The sequence below is a fragment of the Pelecanus crispus genome, unplaced genomic scaffold, assembly GCF_030463565.1.
Source record: "Pelecanus crispus isolate bPelCri1 unplaced genomic scaffold, bPelCri1.pri SCAFFOLD_149, whole genome shotgun sequence".
Lineage (NCBI taxonomy): Eukaryota > Metazoa > Chordata > Aves > Pelecaniformes > Pelecanidae > Pelecanus > Pelecanus crispus.
Window position 1 is genome coordinate 74647 of NW_027461265.1, and position 25129 is coordinate 99775.

Below are 25129 nucleotides of genomic sequence, written 5' to 3' on the forward strand. Positions count from 1 at the left end.
GGTGATAGGCAGCCACGCTGACCAATGATTCGTCACAGCCACCTCTTTAAGGCGGGGCAGAGCCAATAAGGAGCGAGGGGCGCCTAGCCCCGCCTCCCTCCGTGACTGACAGGCCTAGGGCAGCCAATGGGAGGGCGGCATGCCCTGAAGGGAGGGGCTTGCCCCGTTGCTAAGCAACCCGCGCCCGGTTACCGAGGGCTTCATGACTATTTAACAGCCGTCTTTAATATTAATGAGATCCCATTAGCCCGGGGGGGTGACACGCCCCTTTGAGTCCCTCCCCGCTGATGACGTCACCGCAGAGCCCTCAGGGTTGCCATGGCAACAGCCCAGCGACACCCCCCCCCCCCCGCCGTTACCATAGCAACCAGCCAGGCCTGTACCACAGGGAGACCCCCCCCAAACCATACCCGTTGCCATGGCAACCAGGGGGGCACTCGGGGGTCCCTGTGTCCCCCCCACCCCCCCCCCCGTGTCCCCCTCCCCCCCGGCACCGCTTCCAGAGATTTAATTTTATTTTAAAGAGCGAAATTTCCGTAAAAATCCATGCAAGGGGGGGGGGGGGGGCGGGGCCGAGCCCCCGGGGGGCGGGCACCCGGCGCTGTACAGGGGGCGGGGCTTGTGGGGAAGGGGCGGGGCTGCTTTTTGCGCGGGACTGTACAAGGGGCGGGGCTATACAGGGGGGGCGGGGCCTGGGGCACCCGGCGCTGCGCATTGTGGGGGGGGCTCCCAATGATCCCGGCCCCCCCCCCCCCCCCCCCCCCCCCCCCCCCCCCAGTTAATCGACATTCGTTAATGGGGCCGGGCTGGGGGCACTGGGAGTCACTGGGAGCGACTGGGAGCGATGGGGGGGGGGCACTGGGAGCGACTGGGAGCGATGGGGGGGGGCACTGGGAGTCACTGGGAGCGACTGGGAGCGATGGGGGGGGCACTGGGAGTCACTGGGAGTCCTGGAGCGACTGGGAGCGATGTGGGGGGGCACTGGGAGTCACTGGGAGCGGACTGGGAGCGATGTGGGGGGGCACTGGGAGTCACTGGGAGCGACTGGGAGCGATGTGGGGGGGCACTGGGAGCGGACTGGGAGCGATGTGGGGGGGGACTGGGAGTGACTGGGAGTGACTGGGAGCGATGTGGGGGGGCACTGGGAGCGACTGGGAGCAACTGGGAGCGATGGGGGGGCACTGGGAGTCACTGGGAGCGATGGGGGGGCACTGGGAGTGACTGGGAGCGACTGGGAGCGATGTGGGGGGCACTGGGAGCGACTGGGAGTGACTGGGAGCGACTGGGAGCGATGGGGGTCACTGGGAGCGACTGGGAGCGACTGGGAGCAATGGGGGAGACACTGGGAGCAACAGGGAGTGATGTGGGGGGCACTGGGAGTGACTGGGAGTGACTGGGAGCGATGGGGGGGCACTGGGAGCGACTGGGAGCACTGGGGGGCACTGGGAGCGACTGGGAGTGACTGGGAGCGATGTGGGGGTCACTGGGAGCAACTGGGAGCGACTGGGAGTGACTGGGAGCGATGGGGGTCACTGGGAGCGACTGGGAGCGATGGGGGGGCACTGGGAGCGACTGGGAGCAACTGGGAGTAATGGGGGAGACACTGGGAGCAACAGGGAGTGATGTGGGGGGCACTGGGAGCGACTGGGAGCAACTGGGAGCGATGGGGGGGCACTGGGAGCGACTGGGAGCGCTGGGGGGCACTGGGAGCGACTGGGAGTGACTGGGAGCGATGTGGGGGGCACTGGGAGCAACTGGGAGCGACTGGGAGTGACTGGGAGCGATGGGGGTCACTGGGAGTGACTGGGAGCGACTGGGGAGCGAAGTGGAGGGGGGGCTAGGACCAACTGGGGGGTACTGGGAGCGACTGGGGGGTACTGGGGGGGAACTGGGAGTGACTGGGGGAGTACTGGGAGTGACTGAGTGGAGGACTGGGAGCAACTGGGCAGTTACTGGGAGCAACTGGGCTGAGACTGCATGGGAGAGCCCAGCTCTGCAGCTGGCCCAGGTCACTGGCGGAGACTGGGAGCACTGGTTGAACTGGGAGCTATTGGCATGGCACTGCCTGGCGACTGGGCTGTACTGGTCCGACGTTGCCCAGGGAACTGGGTCATACTGGGTCAATGCTATTGAGGACACTGGGCCATACTGGTCCGACACTGTCGAGGACACTGGGCCATACTGGTCCAATATTGCCCTGGGAACTGGGCCGACACTGTTGAGTAAACTGGGCCATACTGGTCTGATATAGCCCAGGGAACTGGGCCATACTGGGCCAACGTTATTGAGGAAACTGGGCCATACTGGTCCGATATAGACCAGGGAACTGGACCATACTGGTCTGACACTGTCGAGCAAACTGGGCCATACTGGTCTGATATAGCCCAGGGAACTGGGCCATACTGGTCTGACACTGTTGAGCAAACTGGGCCATACTGGTCCGACATAGCCCAGGGAACTGGGCCATACTGGTCTGACAGGACCGGGCGTTACTGGTCCCATATTGGCCAGGGAACCTGGGGGGTCCCATTGCCCCCCCCCCCCCCCCCCCAGCCTGGCCCCCCCCCTAAGGCACAGGGACCCCCCCCAGGGCTGTGCGGGGGGGAGTGGGGGTGTCCCTGGGGACCCCCCCCAAAAAAAGGAGCGGGTTGGGGGGGGAGGGCACAAGTGACGGCGGTTTTGGGGACCCCCCCTTAAAAGATGGTGGTTTCAGGGGACCCCCCCCCATAAAAGATGGTGGTTTCAGGGTCCCCCCCCTTTAAGAGAGGGCGGTTTTGGGGCCCCCCCCCCCCCCAAGAGACAGCAGTTTCAGGGACCCCCCCCCCCCCAAGAAATGGCAGTTTTGGGGACCCCCCCTTAAGAGACAGCGGTTTCGGGGCCCCCCCTCCAAGAAATGGTGGTTTCGAGGTCCCCCCCAAGACACGGCAGTTTCAGGGACCGCCCTCCCCAAGAGACAGAGGTTTTGGGGGACTCCCCCCTTAAGAGACAGTGGTTTTGGGGACCCCCCCTTAAAAGATGGTGGTTTCAGGGACCCCCCCCAAAAGATGGTGGTTTCAGGGTCCCCCCCAAGAGACAGCGGTTCTGGGGTCCCCCCCCAAGAAATGGCAGTTTCAGGGACCCCCCCCCCAAGAGACAGCGGTTTTTGGGGGGGGGCCCCGCAGGAGGGGCCCGGAGTGTAGCCCTTGGTGGATGGGGGGGACCCCCCCCAAATCCCCCCCGCCCCAATGGGGACCCCCCAAATTCCATCCCCCCCCGGCATATGGGGGGGCTGAGCCGTCCTGCCCCGCCTGCGGGAGGGCCGGGGGGGGGGAGGAAGGGGAGGAAGAGGAGGGCAGGAGGAGGATGAAGATGAAGATGAAGAGGGGAGGAGGAAGATGAGGAGGGGAGGAGGAAGATGAGGAGGAGGAGGGCAGGAGGAGGATGAAGATGAAGAGGGGAGGAGGAAGATGAGGAGGAGGAGGGCAGGAGGAGGATGAAGATGAAGAGGGCAGGAGGAAGGTGAGGATGATGATGAGGAGGGCAGGAGGAAGACGAGGAGGGGAGGAGGAGGGCAGGAGGAAGATCAGGATGAGGAGGGGGGCAGGAGGAAGATGAAGAGGGGAGGAGGAAGATGAAGAGGAGGAGGACAGGAGGAGGATGAAGATGAAGAGGGGAGGAGGAAGATGAGGAGAAGGAGGGCAGGAGGAGGATGAGGGGGGCAGGAGGAAGATGAGGATGAGGAGGGGAGGAGGAAGATGAGGAGGATGAGGGGGGCAGGAGAAAGAGGAGGAGGAGGAGGGGAGGAGGAAGAGGAAGATGAAGAGGGGAGGAGGGAGATGAGAATGAAGAAGGGAGGAGGAAGATGAGGAGGAGGAGGAGGAGGGCAGGAGGAGGAAGAGGGCAGGAGGAAGGTGAGGAGGAGGAGGGGAGCAGGAAGACGAAGATGAAGAGGGGAGGAGGGAGATGAGGATGAGGATGAGGAGGGCAGGAGGAAGATGAGGAGGGGAGGAGGAGGGCAGGAGGAAGATCAGGATGAGGAAGGGGGCAGGAGGAAGATGAGGAGGACGGGGGTGGTCTTGTGGTTGAGGGTGCTGGTGCCCAGGGGGGTCTGGGGGGTCCCAGGGGGAGGCTGGGGGGTCCCTGGGGGGGTCCCTGGGGGGCTGGGGGGCCCCAGGGGGTCCTGGGGGGGTCCGGTGGGGTCCCAGGGTGCCCTAGATGGGGGTGGTCTTGCAGTTGAGGGTGCTGGTCCCCGAGGGGGTCTGGGGGGGTCCAGAGGGTCCCAGGGTGGTCTGGGGGGGTCCCTGGGGGAGGGTCCCTGGGGGTCTGGGAGGGCCCCAGGGGGTCTTGGGGGGGGTCCAGTGGGGTTCCAGGGTGCCCCTAGATGGGGGTGGTCTTGCAGTTGGGGGGTGCTGAGCCCAGGGGGGTCTGGGGGGGGTCCCAGGGGGGTCCCTGGGGTGCCCCTAGATGGGGGTGGTCCTATGGTTAAGGGTGCTGGTGCCTAGGAGGGTGTGGGGGGTCCCTGGGGGGGTCCCAGGGGGTCTGGGGGGGCTTTGGGGTGCCCCTAGATGGGGGTGGTCTTGCGGTTGAGGGTGCTGGTCCCCGAGGGGGTCTGGGGGGGCCCCAGGGGGTCCTGGGGGGGGGTCTGGTGGGGTCCCAGGGTGCCCCTAGATGGGGGTGGTCTTGCAGTTGAGGGTGCTGGTGCCCAGGGGGGTCTTGGGGGTCCGTGGGGGGGTCCCAGGTGGTCTGAGGGGGTTTTGGGGTGCCCCTAGACGGGGGTGGTCTTGCGGTTGAGGGTGCTGAGCCCCAGGGGTGTCTGGGGGGGGGGGTCTGGGGGGCTCCCAGGGGGGGTCCCAGGTGGTCCTGGGGTGCCCCTAGACAGGGGTGGTCTTGTGGTTGAGGGTGCTGGTGCCCAGGGGGGTCTAGGGGGGTCCAGAGGATCCCAGGGTGGTCTGGGGGGTCCCTGGGGGAGGGTCCCTGGGGGTCTGGGAGGGCCCCAGGGGGTCTTGGGGGGGGTCCAGTGGGGTCCTAGGGTGCCCCTAGATGGGGGTGGTCTTGCAGTTGGGGGTGCTGGTGCCCGGAGGGGTCTGGGGGGGGTCCCAGGGGGGTCCCTGGGGTGCCCCTAGATGGGGGTGGTCTTATGGTTAAGGGTGCTGGTACCCAGGAGGGTGGGGGGGGTCCCTGGAGGGGTCCCAGGGGGTCTGGGGGGGCTTTGGGGTGCCCCTAGACGGGAGTGGTCTTGCGGTTGAGGGTGCTGGTCCCCGAGGCGCTATCGGGGGGGCCCCCGGGGGGGGTCCTTCCCAAAAGCGTTATGCAACTGCAAAAAGGTGGGTCCGGGGGTGCCAGGGGGTGGTGGTCCGGGGGGTCCCTCCCGAGAGAGGGTGTACATAGAGATATCAGCTGGGGGGGGGCCCCCCCCGACCCCCCCTGATTTCCCGGGGGGAGGAAGGGGCGGCGGGGGGGGGAGGGGAAGCATCCCGCGAGCGCCCCGGTTCGCTGGAGCGAGAACTGGAACGGGAACGCCGCCGTGGTCGAGGTCGGGGACCGGGGGGGACGCGAGGGGGTGGGGGAGGTGGAGGGGGTCCCGGACCCCCCCCGGGACCCCCCCCGAGCTTTGCGGTGGCGTTCGATGTAGAGGTTGACGGCCAGGACCCCGATGGCTTCGGCCAGGATGAAGGAAAGGCCCCCGAAGTAGAAGGACCAGCCGTAAGAGTAATGGCTCTTCTTGTCCTCGTCCCGCTTCGTCCCCGGGTCCCCCGCATTGGCCGAGATGTAGACGATGACCCCGATGATGTTGCTGAGGCCTGGGGGGACGGGACATGGATGGGGGACGAGGGACGGGGGGCGAGGGGGGACATGGGACAGGTAGGGGGTGAGGGATGAAGGACACGGGATGAGGGATGAAGGATGAGGGACAATGGACAGGGACGAGGGATGAAGGACACGGGATGAAGGATGGAGGATGAGGGACGAGGGACAGGGATGAGGGATGAAGGACACGGGATGAGGGATGAAGGATGAGGGACAATGGACAGGGACGAGGGATGAAGGACACGGGATGAAGGATGGAGGATGAGGGACGAGGGACAGGGATGAGGGATGAAGGACACGGGATGAGGGATGAAGGATGAGGGACGAGGGACGGGGACGAGGGATGAAGGACACGGGATGAGGGATGGAGGATGAGGGACGAGGGACGGGGACGAGGGATGAAGGACACGGGATGAGGGATGGAGGATGAGGGACAAGGGACGGGGACGAGGGATGAAGGACACGGGATGAGGGATGGAGGATGAGGGACGAGGGACGGGGACGAGGGATGAAGGACACGGGATGAGGGATGGAGGATGAGGGACAAGGGACAGGTAGGGGGTGAGGGATGAAGGACATGGGATGAGGGATGGAGGATGAGGGACAAGGGACAGGGACAAGAGACAGAGGATGAGGGACAAGGGATGAAGGACATGGGACAAGGGACAGGGGACAAGGGATGAGGGATGAAGGACAGGGGATGAGGGACAAGGGATGAGGGACAAGGGATGAAGGACAGGGACAAGGGACAGAGGATGACGGACAAGGGATGAAAGACAGGGGACGAGGGACAAGGGATGAGGGACAAGGGACAGGGACAAAGGACAGAGGATGAGGGACGAGGGATGAAGGACAGAGGACGAGGGACAAGGGACAGGGACAAAGGACAGAGGACGAGGGACGAGGGATGAAGGACAGGGGACGAGGGACAAGGACAGGGGATGAGGGGGGACATGGGACAGGCAGGGGACAGGCAGGGGATGAAGGACAAAGGATGAGGGACAGGGGGTGAGGGACAGGCAGGGGACATGGGACAGAGGACAAGGGACAGGCAGGGGATGGGCAGAGGACAGGCAAGGGGATGAGGGACAGGCAGGGGACAGGCAGGGACAGGCAGAGGATGAGGGACAGGCAGGGGACAGGCAGGGACAGGCAGAGGATGAGGGACAGGCAGGGGACAGGCAGGGACAGGCAGAGGATGAGGGACAGGCAGGGGACAGGCAGGGACAGGCAAGGGGACGAGGGCCGGGCAGGGGACGAGGGATGGACGAGGGACAGGCAGGGGACAGGCAGGGAGGGACAGGCAGGGACAGGCAGAGGATGAGGGACAGGCAGGGACAGGCAGGGACAGGCAGGGACAGGCAGAGGATGAGGGACAGGCAGGGACAGGCAGACAATGAGGGACAGGCAGGGGACAGGCAGGGACAGGCAGGGGACAGGCAGGGACAGGCAGAGGATGAGGGACAGGCAGGGACAGGCAGGGACAGGCAGGGACAGGCAGACAATGAGGGACAGGCAGGGACAGGCAGGGACAGGCAGGGACAGGCAGACAATGAGGGACAGGCAGGGGACAGGCAGGGACAGGCAGGGACAGGCAGGGACAGGCAGGGACAGGCAGACAATGAGGGACAGGCAGGGACAGGCAGGGGACAGGCAGGGGACAGGCAGGGACAGGCAGGGACAGGCAGGGACAGGCAGACAATGAGGGACAGGCAGGGACAGGCAGGGGACAGGCAGGGACAGGCAGGGACAGGCAGGGACAGGCAGGGACAGGCAGACAATGAGGGACAGGCAGGGACAGGCAGGGGACAGGCAGGGGACAGGCAGGGACAGGCAGGGCCGGGCAGGGACAGGCAGAGGATGAGGGACAGGCAGGGACAGGCAGGGACAGGCAGACAATGAGGGACAGGCAGGGACAGGCAGGGCCGGGCAGGGACAGGCAGACAATGAGGGACAGGCAGGGACAGGCAGGGCCGGGCAGGGACAGGCAGAGGATGAGGGACAGGCAGGGACAGGCAGGGACAGGCAGGGGACAGGCAGAGGATGAGGGACAGGCAGGGACAGGCAGAGGATGAGGGACAGGCAGGGACAGGCAGGGACAGGCAGGGACAGGCAGGGCCGGGCAGGGGGACGAGGGCCGGGCAGGGGCACTGGGGACCATTCATGGTGGCCGCCCCGGCTCCCCGCCCCGTGGGGGTCCCCAGTGCCCCCCCGCAATGGCTCCTCCCAGGATCCAGGGGATCCCCCCTGTCCCCCCTTCCCGGGATCCTCCTGGGATCAGGCATCCCCCCCCAAGGGATCCCCCTGGGATGTAGGGGACCCTCCCTCACCCCCCAAGGGATCCTGGCTGGGATCGGGGACACCTCCCCAAGGGATCCCCTGGGATCTAGGGGACCCCCACCCTTCCAGGGATCCTTGCTAGGATCGAGAGGACCCCCCCCACCACCACCCCGGGATCTCTTACTGGGATCTAGAGGGATCGCCCCTCCCCAAGGGACCCTCCCTGGGATCTAGGGGACCCTGCCACCCCCCCAGGGATCCTGGTTGGGATCAGGGACCCCCTCCCCAAGGGATCCCCCTGGGATGTGGGGGACCCCCCCCCTCCTCCCGGGGATGTAGGGGAGCCTGCTTCGCCCCCCCAAGGGATCCTGGCTGGGATCGGGGACCCCTCCCCAGGAGACCAGGGGATCCCCCCGCACTGACCGGCGGCGACGAAGAGGATGCCGGCGCCCAGGACGAGGCTGGTGCGGGCGCGGCGCAGGCGGCTGGCGGCCACGCAGACCCCCCCCAGCAGCAGCAGGACGGCGCTCAGGATCGGGAAGATGCTGGAGGCCCGGACCACCCCTGCGGGACCCCACCCCTCGTTACCATCCGGCCAATGGGAGCCCCAGGGCTGGCGGCCAATCAGAGCCCACGAACGCCGTGGGATCTGTTAGCCCCGGCCAATGGGAGTCTATCAGGTAGACGGCCAATCAGAGCTCATAAATAGTGTGGGATCTGTCAGCCCCGGCCAATGGGAGCCGCAGGGCTGGCGGCCAATCGGAGCCCATGAATGCTGTGGGATCTGTTAGTCCCGGCCAATGGAAGCCCTGGGGCTGGTAACCAATCAGAGCTCATGAATAGTGTGGGATCTGTCAGCCCTGGCCAATGGGAGCCGCAGGGCTGGCGACCAATCAGAGCCCACAAATGCCATGGGTTCTTTTAGCCCTGGCCAATGGGAGTCTATTATGTAGACGGCCAATCAGAGCTCATGAATAGCGTGGGATCTGTCAGCCCTGGCCAATGGAAGCCCTGGGGCTGGTAACCAATCAGAGCGCATGAATAGAGTGGGATCTGTCAGCCCCAGCCAATGGGAGCACATCAAGTAGATGGCCAATCAGAGCGCATGAATAGCATGGGGATCTGTCAGCCCTGGCCAATGGAAGCCCTGGAGCTGGTGACCAATCAGAGCTCACGAATAGCGTGGGATCTGTCAGCCCCAGCCAATGGGAGCCCTCCAGGCTGGCAGCCAATCAGAGCCCACCAGCACCCTGGGATCCATCAGCCGCCAGCCAAAGGGAGCCCTTAAAGGCATTGGCCAATCAGAGGAGAGATCTTTGAGGGTGGGAACCAATAAGGAGAAAGGAGGACTCCGGCCAGGAGCCAATCAGAGCACAGAGGCTCCTGTGGCTCTGAGACCAGTAACCAATTGGAAAGGAGAATTTCTTAAGGGGCCTGTAGCCACAGCCAATCAGAGCCGGGCATGTGCTCAGTGTAGTTAGACCATCAGCCAATCAGCAGGGCAGGTTTCCTAGCAAAGCAGCCAATCAGAACGCAGCCTCCCCCCCCCCCCGCCCCGAGGCCAGCAGCCAATCAGAAGGCAGAACCCCTACCCGCCTCCCCCCCCCAGCATCCCTGTTGCTAGAGGCGGGGCGTTGCCATGGGAACCCCGTTGCTAGGAGACCCGGCCCGTTGCTAGGAAAGCCCCGTTGCTATGGGAGGGGTTTCCATGGGAGCCCCGTTGCTAGGGGGCGTGGCTAGGGACTCGGTTGCCATGGGAACGGCATGGCTGGGGTGGTTGCCAGGGTGATGCCAGGGCGGTTGCCAGGGCAACGTCAAGGTGGTTGCCGGGGGCGACGCCAAGGCATCACCAGGGTACCGCTGAGGCGGTTGCTAGGGCGGTTGCCAGGGCATCGCCACGGCAACGCCGCCAAGCCGGTTGTCAAGGCATCGCCGTGACGATGCCGGGGTGTGTGTGTGGGTGGGTGGTTGCCATGGCAATAGCACAGCGGTTGCCGGGGTGACGCCGGGATAACGCCGGGACGTCTTTGGGGTGATGCCATAGGCCGTTGCCGGGGTGATGGCAGGGCGGTTGCCGGGGTGATGGTGGGGCTGTTGCCAGGGTGATGGCGGTGCCGTTGCCGGGGTGATGGTGGGGCCGTTGCCGGGGTGATGGCGGGGCGGTTGCCAGGGTGATGGCGGGGCCGTTGCCAGGGTGACGGCGGGGGTGGTTGCCAGGGTGATGGAGGGGTGGTTGCCAGGGATGATGCAGGGCGGTGCCAGGGTGATGAGGGGCGGTTGCCGGGGTGATGCGGGGCAGTTGCCATGGTGACAGCAGTTGCCGTGGTGACAGCAGTTGCCAGGGTGACGGCAGGGCAGTTGCCATGGTGATGAGGGGCAGTTGCCGGGGTGACAGCGATTGCCAGGGTGATGCGGGGCGGTGCCAGGGTGATGGTGGGGTGGTTGCCGGGGTGATGCGGGGCAGTTGCCATGGTGACAGCAGTTGCCGTGGTGACAGCGGTTGCCAGGGTGACAGCGGTTGCCGGGGTGATGTGGGGTGGTTGCCAGGGTGACGGTGGGGAGGTTGCCGGGGTGATGGCGGTAGCCAGGGTGATGCAGGGTGGTTGCCATGGTGATGGTGGGGCGGTTGCCGGGGTGATGCAGGGCGGTTGACGAGGTGATGTGGGATGGTTGCCGGGGGTGACGGTGGGGAGGTTGCTGGGGTGATGGCGGTTGCCGGGGTGATGCAGGGCGGTTGCCGGGGTGATGCGGGATGGTTGCCGGGGCGACGCAGGGTGGTTGCCGGGGTGAAGCGGGACGGTTGCCGTGGTGACGGCGGTTGCCGGGGCGACTCACGGAGCAGGTACTCGGCGCTGTCGTGGTCGTACTCCATGTCCTCGGGGAAGTGGTTGATCTTCAGGCACAGCCCCCGCTTCAGGCCTGCGGGGACACGGGGACGGTTGCCGCGGCAACGGGGACACCGCGGGGATGGGGACATCATGGGGATGGGGACAGGGACATTGTGGGGACAGGGACAGGGATGGGGACAGGGACAGGGATGGGGACAGGGACATTGTGGGGACAGGGACAGGGACAGGGATGGGGACACCGTGGCGATGGGGACATCGTGGGGACGGGGACATTGTGGGGACAGGGATGGGGACAGGGACAGGGATGGGGACAGGGATATTGTGGGGACAGGGATGGGGACAGGGACATCGTGGGGACGGGGACATTGTGGGGACAGGGATGGGGACAGGGACATTGTGGGGATGGGGACAGGGATGGGGACAGGGATGGGGACACCGCAGCGACGGGGACATCGTGGGGATGGGGACATTGTGGGGACAGGGATGGGGACAGGGACAGGGATGGGGACAGGGACATTGTGGGGACAGGGATGGGGACAGGGACAGGGATGGGGACAGGGACATCGTGGGGACGGGGACATTGTGGGGATGGGGACAGGGATGGGGACAGGGATGGGGACACCGCAGCGACGGGGACATCATGGGGACGGGGACATTGTGGGGACAGGGATGGGGACACTGCGGCAACAGGGACATCGTGGGGATGGGGACAGGGATGGGGACAGGGACAGGGACAGGGATGGGGACACCGCGGCGACGGGGACATCGTGGGGATGGGGACATTGTGGGGACAGGGATGGGGACAGGGACATTGTGGGGACAGGGACAGGGACAGGGATGGGGACACCGCGGCGACGGGGACATCGTGGGGATGGGGACATTGTGGGGACAGGGACAGGGACAGGGACAGGGACACCACGGCGACGGGGACATCGTGGGGATGGGGACATTGTGGGGACAGGGATGGGGACAGGGACATCGTGGGGACAGGGACATTGTGGGGACGGGGATGGGGACAGGGACATCGTGGGGACAGGGATGGGGACAGGGACATTGTGGGGATGGGGACATTGTGGGGACAGGGATGGGGACACTGCGGCAACAGGGACATCATGGGGACGGGGACAGGGACATCGTGGGGACGGGGACATCGTGGGGATGGGGACATCGTGGGGATGGGGACATCGTGGGGATGGGGACACTACAGGGATGGGGACACTGTGGGGACGGGGACATCATGGGGACAGGGGATGGTGATGGGGACACTGTGGGGACAGGGACATCATGGGGACAGGGAGAGGGATGGGGACACTGCAGGGATGGGGACACTGCAGGGATGGGGACATCATGGGGACAGGGGATGGTGATGGGGACACTGTGGGGACAGGGACATTGTGGGGACGGGGACAGGGATGGGGTCACTGCAGGGATGGGGACACTGCAGGGATGGGGACATCATGGGGATTGGGGATGGTGACGGGGACACTGTGGGGACAGGGACATCATGGGGACAGGGAGAGGGATGGGGACACTGCAGGGATGGGGACATCGTGGGGACGGGGACGTCGTGGGGATGGGGACATCACAGGGACAGGGACATTGTGCAGACAGGGACATCGTGGGGACGGGGATGGAGACACCGTGGGGACGGGGACAGCGTGGGGATGGGGACACTGCAGGAACAGGGACATCGTGGGGACGGGGACATTGTGGGGACAAGGGACATTGTGGGAATGGGGACAGGGACCTCGTGGGGATGGGGACAGGGACACCATGGGGTTGGGATGGGGACACCACAGGGAGGGGGACGGGGACACCGTGGGGACAGGGATACCATGGGGATGGGGACACCGTGGGGATGGGGACATCATGGGGACAGGGACACCACGGGGACAGGGACAGGGACACCGTGGGGACGGGGAAATTGTGGGGATGGGGACGGGGACACCGTGGGGACGGGGACACCGTGGGGATGGGGACGGGGACACCATGGGGCCAGGGACACCGCAGGGATGAGGACAAAGCTGGGGCCACCACGGGGACAGGGGCCACCATGGCCACCTCCAACCGTGCCACCGTGGGGCTCCCGGCAACACAAACGCGCCCCGGCCGTGCCGCCATGTTCTGAGCTTCCCCAACAGCGCCGGGAACCAACCCCGGCCGTGCCGCCATGCTGTGAGCTTCACCAACAGCGCCGGGAACCGACCCCGGCCGTGCCGCCATGTTCTGAGCTTCCCCAACAGTGCCGGGAACTGACCCCGGCCGTGCCGCCATGTTCTGAGCTTCCCCAACAGCGCCGGGAACCAACCCCGGCCGTGCCGCCATGTTCTGAGCTTCCCCAACAGCGCCGGGAACCAACCCCGGCCGTGCCGCCATGTTCTGAGCTTCACCAACAGTGCCGGGAACTGACCCCGGCCGTGCCGCCATGTTCTGAGCTTCACCAACAGCGCCGGGAACCAACCCCGGCCGTGCCGCCATGTTCTGAGCTTCACCAACAGCGCCGGGAACTGACCCCGGCCGTGCCGCCATGTTCTGAGCTTCCCCAACAGCGCCGGGAACCAACCCCGGCCGTGCCGCCATGTTGTGAGCTTCACCAACAGCGCCGGGAACCAACCCCGGCCGTGCCGCCATGTTCTGAGCTTCCCCAACAGCGCCGGGAACCAACCCCGGCCGTGCCGCCATGTTGTGAGCTTCACCAACAGCGCCGGGAACCGACCCCGGCCGTGCCGCCATGCTGTGAGCTTCCCCAACAGCGCCGGGAACCAACCCCGGCCGTGCCGCCATGCTGTGAGCTTCCCCTGGCAGTGCCAGGAACCAACCCCGGCCGTGCCGCCATGTTCTGAGCTTCACCAACAGCGCCGGGAACCGACCCCGGCCGTGCCGCCATGCTGTGAGCTTCCCCAACAGCGCCGGGAACCAACCCCGGCCGTGCCGCCATGCTGTGAGCTTCCCCTGGCAGTGCCAGGAACCAACCCCGGCCGTGCCGCCATGTTCTGAGCTTCCCCAACAGCGCCGGGAACCGACCCCGGCCGTGCCGCCATGCTGTGAGCTTCACCAACAGCGCCGGGAACCAACCCCGGCCGTGCCGCCATGTTCTGAGCTTCACCAACAGCGCCGGGAACCGACCCCGGCCGTGCCGCCATGCTGTGAGCTTCACCAACAGCGCCGGGAACCGACCCCGGCCGTGCCGCCATGCTGTGAGCTTCACCAACAGCGCCGGGAACTGACCCCGGCCGTGCCGCCATGTTCTGAGCTTCCCCAACAGCGCCGGGAACCAACCCCGGCCGTGCCGCCATGCTGTGAGCTTCCCCTGGCAGTGCCAGGAACCAACCCCGGCCGTGCCGCCATGCTGTGAGCTTCACCAACAGCGCCGGGAACCAACCCCGGCCGTGCCGCCATGTTCTGAGCTTCACCAACAGCGCCGGGAACCGACCCCGGCCGTGCCGCCATGCTGTGAGCTTCACCAACAGCGCCGGGAACCGACCCCGGCCGTGCCGCCATGCTGTGAGCTTCACCAACAGCGCCGGGAACTGACCCCGGCCGTGCCGCCATGTTCTGAGCTTCCCCAACAGCGCCGGGAACCAACCCCGGCCGTGCCGCCATGTTCTGAGCTTCACCAACAGCGCCGGGAACTGACCCCGGCCGTGCCGCCATGTTCTGAGCTTCCCCAACAGCGCCGGGAACCAACCCCGGCCGTGCCGCCATGTTGTGAGCTTCCCCAACAGCGCCGGGAACCGACCCCGGCCGTGCCGCCATGCTGTGAGCTTCCCCAACAGCGCCGGGAACCGACCCCGGCCGTGCCGCCATGCTGTGAGCTTCCCCAACAGCGCCGGGAACCAACCCCGGCCGTGCCGCCATGCTGTGAGCTTCCCCTGGCAGTGCCAGGAACCAACCCCGGCCGTGCCGCCATGTTCTGAGCTTCACCAACAGCGCCGGGAACCGACCCCGGCCGTGCCGCCATGCTGTGAGCTTCCCCAACAGCGCCGGGAACCAACCCCGGCCGTGCCGCCATGCTGTGAGCTTCCCCTGGCAGTGCCAGGAACCAACCCCGGCCGTGCCGCCATGTTCTGAGCTTCCCCAACAGCGCCGGGAACCGACCCCGGCCGTGCCGCCATGCTGTGAGCTTCACCAACAGCGCCGGGAACCAACCCCGGCCGTGCCGCCATGTTCTGAGCTTCACCAACAGCGCCGGGAACCGACCCCGGCCGTGCCGCCATGCTGTGAGCTTCACCAACAGCGCCGGGAACCGACCCCGGCCGTGCCGCCATGCTGTGAGCTTCACCAACAGCGCCGGGAACTGACCCCGGCCGTGCCGCCATGTTCTGAGCTTCCCCAACAGCGCCGGGAACCAACCCCGGCCGTGCCGCCATGCTGTGAGCTTCCCCTGGCAGTGCCAGGAACCAACCCCGGCCGTGCCGCCATGCTGTGAGCTTCACCAACAGCGCCGGGAACCAACCCCGGCCGTGCCGCCATGTTCTGAGCTTCACCAACAGCGCCGGGAACCGACCCCGGCCGTGCCGCCATGCTGTGAGCTTCACCAACAGCGCCGGGAACCGACCCCGGCCGTGCCGCCATGCTGTGAGCTTCACCAACAGCGCCGGGAACTGACCCCGGCCGTGCCGCCATGTTCTGAGCTTCCCCAACAGCGCCGGGAACCAACCCCGGCCGTGCCGCCATGCTGTGAGCTTCCCCTGGCAGTGCCAGGAACCAACCCCGGCCGTGCCGCCATGCTGTGAGCTTCACCAACAGCGCCGGGAACCAACCCCGGCCGTGCCGCCATGTTCTGAGCTTCCCCAACAGCGCCGGGAACCAACCCCGGCCGTGCCGCCATGCTGTGAGCTTCACCAACAGCGCCGGGAACCGACCCCGGCCGTGCCGCCATGCTGTGAGCTTCACCAACAGCGCCGGGAACTGACCCCGGCCGTGCCGCCATGTTCTGAGCTTCCCCAACAGCGCCGGGAACCAACCCCGGCCGTGCCGCCATGCTGTGAGCTTCCCCTGGCAGTGCCAGGAACCAACCCCGGCCGTGCCGCCATGCTGTGAGCTTCACCAACAGTGCCGGGAACCAACCCCGGCCGTGCCGCCATGTTGTGAGCTTCACCAACAGTGCCAGGAACCAACCCCGGCCGTGCCGCCATGTTGTGAGCTTCACCAACAGTGCCAGGAACCAACCCTGGCCGTGCCGCCATGCTCTGAGCTTCCCCTGGCAGTGCCGCCATCTTCCCCAAGCCCCTCACCCACCTTCGAGGCAGCAGATCCGCCAAAGCCCGGAGTGGGTCAATCCGCCGGGATCGCGCCGGTCGCGGTGAGCCGCGTCCTCGCCGGAGATGTTGCTGGTGTTGCAGATGAAGGCGCGGGCGTAAAGCCAGTAGTCGGTGCCGATGGCGATGGTCATGAGGCCGAAGGCGGCGAAGGCGCCCACCGTGGTGAGCAGCACCTGCACCCCTTTTTCGCACCAAACCACCCCCTCCCCATTCCAGCGCTTGAGCGACTCCAGCCTGAACCGGACCCCGGGGAAAACCCCGGCGCGGGGGCGGGGGGGGATCCAGGCGTTCGGCCCGATCCTGCTCCCCCCCACAGCGGGACGGGAGGACCCAGGCGTTTGGGGTGGGAGAGGGTGCTGGGGGGGGTCCCAGGCGTTTGGGGTGCAGAGAGGGTGCTGGGGGGACACCCAGGTGTTTGGGGTGCAGAGAGGGTGCTGGGGGGACACCCAGGTGTTTGGGGTGGGGAGAGGGTGCTGGGGGGGGGACCCAGGCGTTTGGGGTGCAGAGAGGGTGCTGGGGGGGGACACCCAGGCGTTTGGGGTGGGGAGAGGGTGCTGGGGGGGGGACCCAGGTGTTTAGGGTGCAGAGAGGGTGCTGGGGGGGTCACAGGCGTTTGGGGTGCTGGGGGGGGACCCAGGTGTTCGGGGTGGGGAGAGGGTGCTGGGTGGGGGTCACGCACAGTGTTTGGGGTGGGGAGAGGGTGCTGGGGGGGGGGGGACACCCAGGCGTTTGGGGTGGGAGAGGGTGCTGGGGTGCTGGCTGGGTGGGGGACCCAGGTGTTTGGGGTGGGGAGAGGGTGCTGGGGGGGACCCAGGCGTTCGGGGTGCAGAGAGGGTGCTGGGGTGCTGGGTGGGGGGGTCACACCTGGTGTTTGGGGTGCAGAGAGGGTGTTGGGTGGGGGGACACCCAGGTTTTTGGGGTGGGAGAGAGTGCTGGGGACACACACAGAGGGTGTTCCAGGCAGGGAGAGGGTGCTGGGCAACACACAACCCCCCCCAGGCGTTTGGGACCCCCCCCAGATTTCACCCCTACACCCCCCTGGCTGCTGGGGGGACGGGGAGGGGACCCAAGGGTCCGGGTCCAGCTACAGGGACCCCCCTACACCCACCCCCCTGCGTGGGGACCCACAATTTGCACCTTACACCCCCCCCCCCCCACCCTGGGGTGCTGAAGGGACGCAAACTTTTGGGGTTCCCCCCCCCCGCCACGTCTCAGGGCCCCGGGGGGGAGCGAGCGGCACCCGGGGCCGAGTCCATGGAGGGGGGGCCGGGGGGCGGCGACGACGTGGCCGCGGCTTCGCACGTTCACAAGCGCCGGCGGCTCCTCCGTGACGGCCGGCGAGCTGCGGAAAGAGAGAAGGGGACGGCCTCGCACGAGGGCTTTGCACGAGGGGCTTTGCACGAGGGGCGTCGCACGAGGGGCGTCGCACGAGGAGGCCTAACCTCGTGCCCCACAGTTTGTCCCCCCGCCCCGAAATAGGGCAGGGCTGTGCAAGCCTTCGTGCACGCTGCTCGCCGTGCGCTCGCACACGCGTGTGCGCTGCCACCCCCCCCCACACACAACACCCCCCCCGGCTCGCCGTCACGCGTGCTGACTCACAATCACCAGCGGGTGACTCACTGGCACGCACACGCGTGTGCGAGGCTGAGCGTGCGAGGTTGAGGGCGTACGTGGGCGGGCGAAAGGCCGCCACGCTCGTGCGAGGCGGGAGGGGGGGAAGGAGCGGCCACGTGCGGGCAGGGCACACGAGCGTGGCCACGCACACACGTGTGTAAGCGTGCCCGCGCGCGGGCGGCGCCGCGCAAGGTGGATGTGGGCGTGTGGGAGCGCGCACGTGGATGCGGGAGCCTGCACGCGCGCGTGGGAGGGTGCACATGGATGTGGGGGTGTGCACGCGCGTGTGGGAGCGTGCACATGGATGTGGGAACCTGCACGCGCGTGTGGGAGCGTGCACATGGATGTGGGCGCATGTAGGAGCGTGCACATGGATGTGGGAACCTGCACGCGCGTGTGGGAGCGTGCACATGGATGTGGGCGCATGTAGGAGCGTGCACATGGATGTGGGAGCCTGCACGCACGTGTGGGAGCGTGCACACACATGTGGGAATGTGCACATGGATGTGGGAGCCTGCACACATGTGTGGGAGCGTGCACACGGATGCGGGAGCATGTAGAAGCGTGCACATGGATGTGGGAGCGTGCTCGTGCATACGGGCGCCTGCACACGCGTGTGGGTGGCCAGCGCTGCGCACACGCGTGTGCTCGTGCTCCACCCGGATGCCTGGGTCCACCCCCCAGCCCCCCTCCATGTTGCGGGGGGGGTTGGTTACCCCACCCCTCCCCCCAACCAGCCCCCCCCCCCCCCAAATGGGGTGGGAAATGCCCCTCCCCCCCAGCACCAGACCCCCCCACCCCCCAAACCTCCTGCTGCCCCCCCCCCACCTCCCCAGGTGCCCCCAATCTCCCCCCCCCAAGCCCCCCAACACCCCCAAGGGATCCCCAAAAGACCCCAGAACCCCCCCTAGACCCCAACACCCCCCAGAGCCCCCCAAAAGCTCTCAGGACCGCTGTCTGCCCCCCAACACCCCCCAGGGATCCCTAAGAGCCCCCTCCAAATGCCCCTGGACCCAAACACCCCCCAGAGCCCCCCCCGAAACCCCCAGGATGCCTTTCCGCCCCATAACACCCCCCCAGGAACCCCCAAAAACCCCCACGGCCTCCCCAAGACCCCCCTAGATCCCAACACCCCTCAAAGACCCCCCAAAAACCCCCAGGACCCCTGTCTGCCCCCCCACGCCCCCCAGGGATCCCCAAAAGCCCCCAGAGCCCCCCCCCCAAGAACCCTCCGGACTCCAACACCCCCCAGAGCCCCCCCAAAACCCTCAGGACCCCTGTCTACCCCCCAACACCCCCCAGGGATCCCCAAAACCGCCCAGAGCCCCCCTAAGAACCCCCTGGACCCCTACCCCCCCTGGAGAACCCCCAAAAGCCCCCAGGACCCCTGTCTGCTCCCTGACACCCCCCAGGGATCCCCAAAAGCCCCCCCCAAGACCCCCATGGACTCCAACACCCCCCAGAGCCCCCCCCAAAACCCTCAGGACCCCTGTCCGCTCCCTAACACCCCCCAGGACCCCCCAGAAACCCCCACGGCCTCCTCAAGATTTCCCTGGACCCCAGCACCCCTCAAAGACCCCCCCAAACCCCTCCAGGACCCCTGTCTGCTCCCTAACACCCCCCAGGGATCCCCAAAAGCCCCCAGAGCCCCCCCCCAAGACCTCCCTGGACCCCTACCCCCCCCGAGCCCCCCCAAACCCCCTCAGGGTCCTCCCAAGACTCCCCCTGGCTCCTACCCCCCCCCAGGGCCCCCCAAAACCCCTCAGGCTCCCCTCAAGACCCCCCCCCCGGCACCTACCCCCCTCCAAACCCCTTCAGGGCTCCCACAAACCCCCTCAGGGTCCCCCCAAGACCCCCCAGACCCCCCCATCCCCCAGAAACCCCCAAAGGCCCCCAGGGCCCCCCTTTAAAACCCCTCAGGGTCCCCCCAACACCTCCCCCAGCTCCTACCACCCCAGGGCCCCCCAAAACCCCCTCAGGGTCCCCTCAAGATGCCCCCCAGCTCCTAACCCCCCCAGGGGACCCCAAAACCCCTTCAGGGTGCCCCCAAGACACTCCCGGACCCCCTATCCCCCAGAACTCCCTCAAAGGCCCCCAGGACCCCCCTAAGCCCCCTCAGGGTCCCCCCAAGACCCCCCACCGGCCCCTACACCCCCCCAGAACCCCCCAAAACCTCTCAGGGTCCCCCCAAGAGCCCCCCGGGCTCCTACCCCCCCCAAACATCCTCAGGACTCCCCCAAAACCCCTCAGGGTCCCTCCAAGACCCTCCCGGCTCCTACACCCACCAGGGGCCCCCCAAAACCCCTCAGGGTCCCCTCAAGACCCCCACCGGCTCCTACACCCACCAGGACCCCCCAAAACCCCTCAGGGTCCCCTCAAAAACCCCACTGGCTCCTATCCCCACCAGGGCCCCCCAAAACCCCTCAGGGTCCCCTCAAGACCCCCCACCGGCTCCTACCCCCCGCAGAGGGCCCCCCAAAACCCCTCAGGGTCCCCCCTAAGTTCTCCCCAGCCCCTGCCCCCCCCAGGGCACCCCAAAACCCCTCAGGGTCCTCTCAAGACCCCCCCGGCCCCTACCCCCCCCAGGGCACCCCTAAACCCCCCAGGGTCCCCCAAAACCCCTCAGGGACCTCTCAAGACCCCCCACCGGCTCCTACCCCCCCCAGGGTCCCCCAAACCCCCTCAGGGTCCCCCCCAAGAACCCCCCGGCCCCTACCCCCCCCAGGGCCCCCCTAAACCCCCCCAGGGTCCCCCAAAACCCCTCAGGGTCCTCTCAAGACACCCCCCCCCGGCCCTTACGCCCCAGGGCCCCCCAAAACCCCCCAGGACCCCCCAAACCCCCTCAGGGTCCTCTCAAGACACCCCCCCCCCGGCCCTTACGCCCCCAGGGCTCCCCAAAACCTCCCAGGGTCCCCCAAAACCCCTCAGGGTTCCCCCCAAGACCCCCCCCGGCCCCTCCACCCCCCAGGGCCCCCCAAAACCCCCTCAGGGTCCCCCCCCAAGCCCCCCCCGGCCCCTCCACCCCCCAGGGCCCCCCAAAACACCCTCAGGGTCCCCCCCCAAGACCCCCCCGACCCCTACCCCCCCAGGGCCCCCCAAAACCCCCCAGAGCCCCCCAAAACCCCCTGCCCCCCCCCTACCCTTCTCAGCCGCCGGTTTGGGGGTGCCGGGGGGGGGGGGTGGTTGAGCCCGGTTTTGGGGTGCGGGGGCTCGTGCCGGGGGGGGGTCCCGGTGCCTGGGGGTCCTGGTGCCGGTTTTGGGGGGCCGCTCCTGGGGGGGTCCCGGGGGTGCCGGTGCTGGGGGGGGTCCCTGAGGGGGGGGGGTCCCGGGGTGCCGGTACCGGTACCGGTCCGGGTGCGGCTGCGGCGGGCGCGGGAGGGGGGGGGGGGGGGGCGGGGCCCCCCCGTGCCGGGGAGGGGGGGGGGCGGCGGGGGGAGGGGGGGGGCGAAGCGGTGCGGGGCGGAGCCTGGAAGCTTCGGGGGTGACGTCAGCGGGGGGGCGGGGCGGAGGAGGGGCGGGGCTAAGGGGAATTCGGGGGGGGGGGGGCGGGGGGGGGGCTCCCGGTCCGTGGGCAGCTCCTTCCCGCCGCCCGGTGCCATGGTGATGGGGATGCGGACCGATATCCTAGCAACCGCGTGGCCACGCCCCACAAGCCCCGGGGGGGGGGGGCTGAGAGGATCCAGGACCCCCCCCCGTGCCCCCCTCCCCCTCCCAATGCCCCCGGCCCCTAATTGCCCACCTCACCCCCCCACTGCCCCCCAATTGCCCCCCCAGCCCCTAATTGTCCCCATCACCCCCCCACTGCCCCCCAATTGCCCCCCCAGCCCCTAATTGTCCCCATCACCCCCCATTGCCCCCCCAATTGCCCCCCCAGTTCCCCATTGCCCCCCCAAGCCCTAACTGCCCCCATTACCCCCCATGCTCCCCCAATTGCCCCCCAATCCCCCATTGCCCCCCCAGCCCCTAATTGCCCCCATTACCCCCCTCTGCCCCCCATTGCTCCCCCAATTGCCCCCCAATCCCCCATTGCCTCCCCAGCCCCTAATTGCCCCCATTACCCCCCATTGCCCTCCCTATTGCCCCCCCAGTCCCCCATTGCCCCCCCAGCCCCTAATTGCCCCCATTACCCCCCTCTGCCCTCCCTATTGCCCCCCCAGTCCCCCATTGCCCCCCCAGCCCCTAATTGCCCCCATTACCCCCTACTGCCCCCCCAATTGCCCCTTCACCCCCCCAATTGCCCCCCCCCCCAGTGGGGTTCCCATGGGCTCTTGGAGGATTTTGGGGGGGTCCCAGAGGTGGGTTTGGGGGGGCACACAGAGGGGGGGGGGGTGTAGTTTGAATGTTTTTATTGAGGTCGCATCGATCCCTATTTACATATCGTACAGCGGGGGGGGGGTGGGCAAATTCGGGGGGGGGGTGCCCACACCCCGGACCGGGGGGGCTCAATGCTCCCCCCCCCCCCAGCCCCATTCCCCCTCCCTGGGTCCCCTTCACCAGGAGCCCCCCCCGCTGCCCCCCACTTTGGGGGTGTTAACCCATCCCCCCTGCCCCCCCCTTCTATTTTTTCGGGGGGGGGGAAGCTACATATTGAAGCCATTTATTGCCACAGAAATTTGGGGGGGTCCTTCCCCCCCCCCCACCCCCCCAGATTGGGCAACCCAGGCATCTGGGCTCCCCCTTCCCTCCCCCACCCCCAAAGCTATCCCCCCCCCACCCCTCCCCAAGGACCCAGGTGTCCGGGCCCCCCCCCCCCCCCATTGCTCTAGGGCCTGCCCATTGCTCTAGGACCCCCCCAGCAAGGACCCAGGCATCTGGGGCCCCCCCCGCCCCCCCCAAATTTGTGCTAATGGGAGCTGGCAGCCATGGGAGGGGCTGACCCCACCGTGGACCAGCCACGCGGGGGGCAGGGGGCAGAGTTCAAAGGTCAGAGGAAGACCCCTAAATTTGGGGGGGGGGTGCAAAGCATCGTTAAAGCCAAAGGGGCTCAAAAGCAGCAGAGAGCCTGGGGGGGGGCGGTGTCTGGATCTGCCCCCCCCCCATCACTCTCAGGGTCCTCACCTGGGAGGTCCCCCAGCACCCCAGGGGTCAATGGGGACACAATAAAGATGGCGGCCAAGCCACATCCTGCCTTGCGTGGCCGTGATTGGTAGGAGAAGATGGCTGTCGAGCCACATTGGCCATGGATGGCAGGAGAAGATGGCTGCCGGGTCATATCCTGTCCATCATTGGCCGTGGTGGCAACAGAAAATGGCCGCCATGGCTCATCCTGTCCATCATTGGCCACGGTGGCAAGAGAAGATGGCCGCCATGGCTCTTCCTGTCCATCATTGGCCACGGTGGCAACAGAAAATGGCCGCCATGGCTCTTCCTGTCCATCACTGGCCACGGTGGCAAGAGAAGATGGCCGCCATGGCTCATCCTGTCCATCATGGCCACGGTGGCAACAGAAAATGGCCGCCATGGCTCTTCCTGTCCATCATTGGCCACGGTGGCAAGAGAAGATGGCCTCCATGGCTCTTCCTGTCCATCATTGGCCACGGTGGCAACAGAAAATGGCCTCCATGGCTCTTCCTGTCCATCATTGGCCACGGTGGCAACAGAAAATGGCCTCCATGGCTTCCTGTCCATCATTGGCCACGGTGGCAACAGAAAATGGCTGCCAAGCTGTTGCTTGTCCATCATTGGCTGTGGTGGCAGGAGAAGATGGCCGCCAAGGTTCCTCCTGACCATCATTGGCTGTGGTGGCCGAAGAAGATGGCTGCCAAGCCACACTGGCCACGGTGGTCAGACAAGATGGCTGCTGAGCTCCATCCTGGCCACTGTTGGCTATAGTAGATGGGACAAGATGGCCACTGAGCCATGTCCTGTCCATTGTTGGCCATGGCGGCAGGAGAAGATGGCCGCCAAGGCCGGCCCCGCCCATCATTGGCCATGGCTGGTGTGACAAGATGGCCGCTGAGCCATCTCCTGTCTTTTGTTGGCCGCGGAGGCAGGAGAAGATGGCGGCCAAGTCGCATCCCGTCCACCGCTGGCCATGGTGGAGGTGACAAGATGGCCGCCGAGCCACCCTGGCCACCATGGCGGGACAGGATGGCCGCCAAGTGACGTCCCATCTGCCACCGGCCATGCTTGGCGTGACAAGATGGCCGCTGGTGGCCAGAATGGGGCGGGGCCGTGGTGGCCCCAGTGGTGGCCTCGTCCCCAGCAGGGTCCTGGTGGCCCCAGATGTCCCCAATGTCCCCAACCCCAGATGTCCCCTGGATGTCCCATCTCTGGTGGCCCCATTGTCCCAACTTTGGTGGCCTGAGATGTTCCTCAATGTCCCCAACCCCAGATGTCCCCATCCTTGGTGGCCCTGTTGTCCCAACTTTGGTGGCCCCAGATGTCCCCAGTGTCCCCAACCCCAGATGTCCCCACCCTTGGTGGCCCTGTTGTCCCATCTCTGGTGGCCCCAGATGTCCCCAGTGTCCCCAACCCCAGATGTCCCCACCCTTGGTGGCCCCGTTGTCCCATCCTTGGTGGCCCCAGATGTCCCCAGTGTCCCCAACCCCAGATGTCCCCACCCTTGGTGGCCCCGTTGTCCCAACTTTGGTGGCCCCAGATGTCCCCAGTGTCCCCAGCCCCAGATGTCCCCACCCTTGGCGGCCCCGTTGTCCCATCCTTGGTGGCCCCAGATGTCCCCAGTGTCCCCACCCCAGATGTCCCCACCCTTGGTGGCCCCGTTGTCCCATCCTTGGTGGCCCCAGATGTCCTCAGTGTCCCCAACCCCAGATGTCCCGTGGATGTCCCATCTCTGGTGGCCCCGTTGTCCCATCCTTGGTGGCCCCAGATGTCCCTCAGTGTCCCCAGCCCCACTGGCTCCAGGTCAATGTCCCCAGCGTCCCAATTGTCCCCATGTCCCCGCTGTCCCCATCCTCCCCACGTCCCCAATTGTCCCCGTGTCCCCGCTGTCCCCATTGCCCTCATTGCCCCCATGTCCCCATGTCTCTGCTGTCCCCATCCTCCCCACCTCCCAATTGTCCCCCGCATCCCCAATTGTCCCCACGTCCCCAATGGTCCCCACGTCCCCAGTTGTCCCCAATCGTCCCCAATGGTCCCCACATCCCCAATCGTCCCCACGTCCCCAAGCGTCCCCATGTCACCAATCATCGCCATGTCCCCAATCGTCCCCCCATCCCCAATTGTCCCCACGTCCCCAATCAACGCCACATCCCAGTCGTCCCCAATTGTCCCCCGCATCCCCAATCGTCCCCACGTTCCCAATTGTCCCCATGTCCCAATCGTCCCCACGTCCCCAAGTGTCCCCATGTCCCCACCATCCCCAATCGTCCCCAC

The 25129-nt window shown here is 67.0% G+C and overlaps 1 protein-coding gene across 1 annotated transcript; it reads right to left on the bottom strand.

Annotated features, from left to right (window-relative positions):
* Positions 1 to 5372: 5372 nt before the first annotated feature.
* Positions 5373 to 16374, bottom strand: LOC142596867 (voltage-dependent calcium channel gamma-8 subunit-like). Its single transcript, XM_075727333.1, is given in 5 exon segments — positions 5373 to 5534; positions 5536 to 5780; positions 8491 to 8631; positions 10903 to 10986; positions 16158 to 16374. Coding segments are annotated over 5 exon segments (786 nt in total). The 5' UTR covers positions 16312 to 16374.
* Positions 16375 to 25129: the final 8755 nt, after the last annotated feature.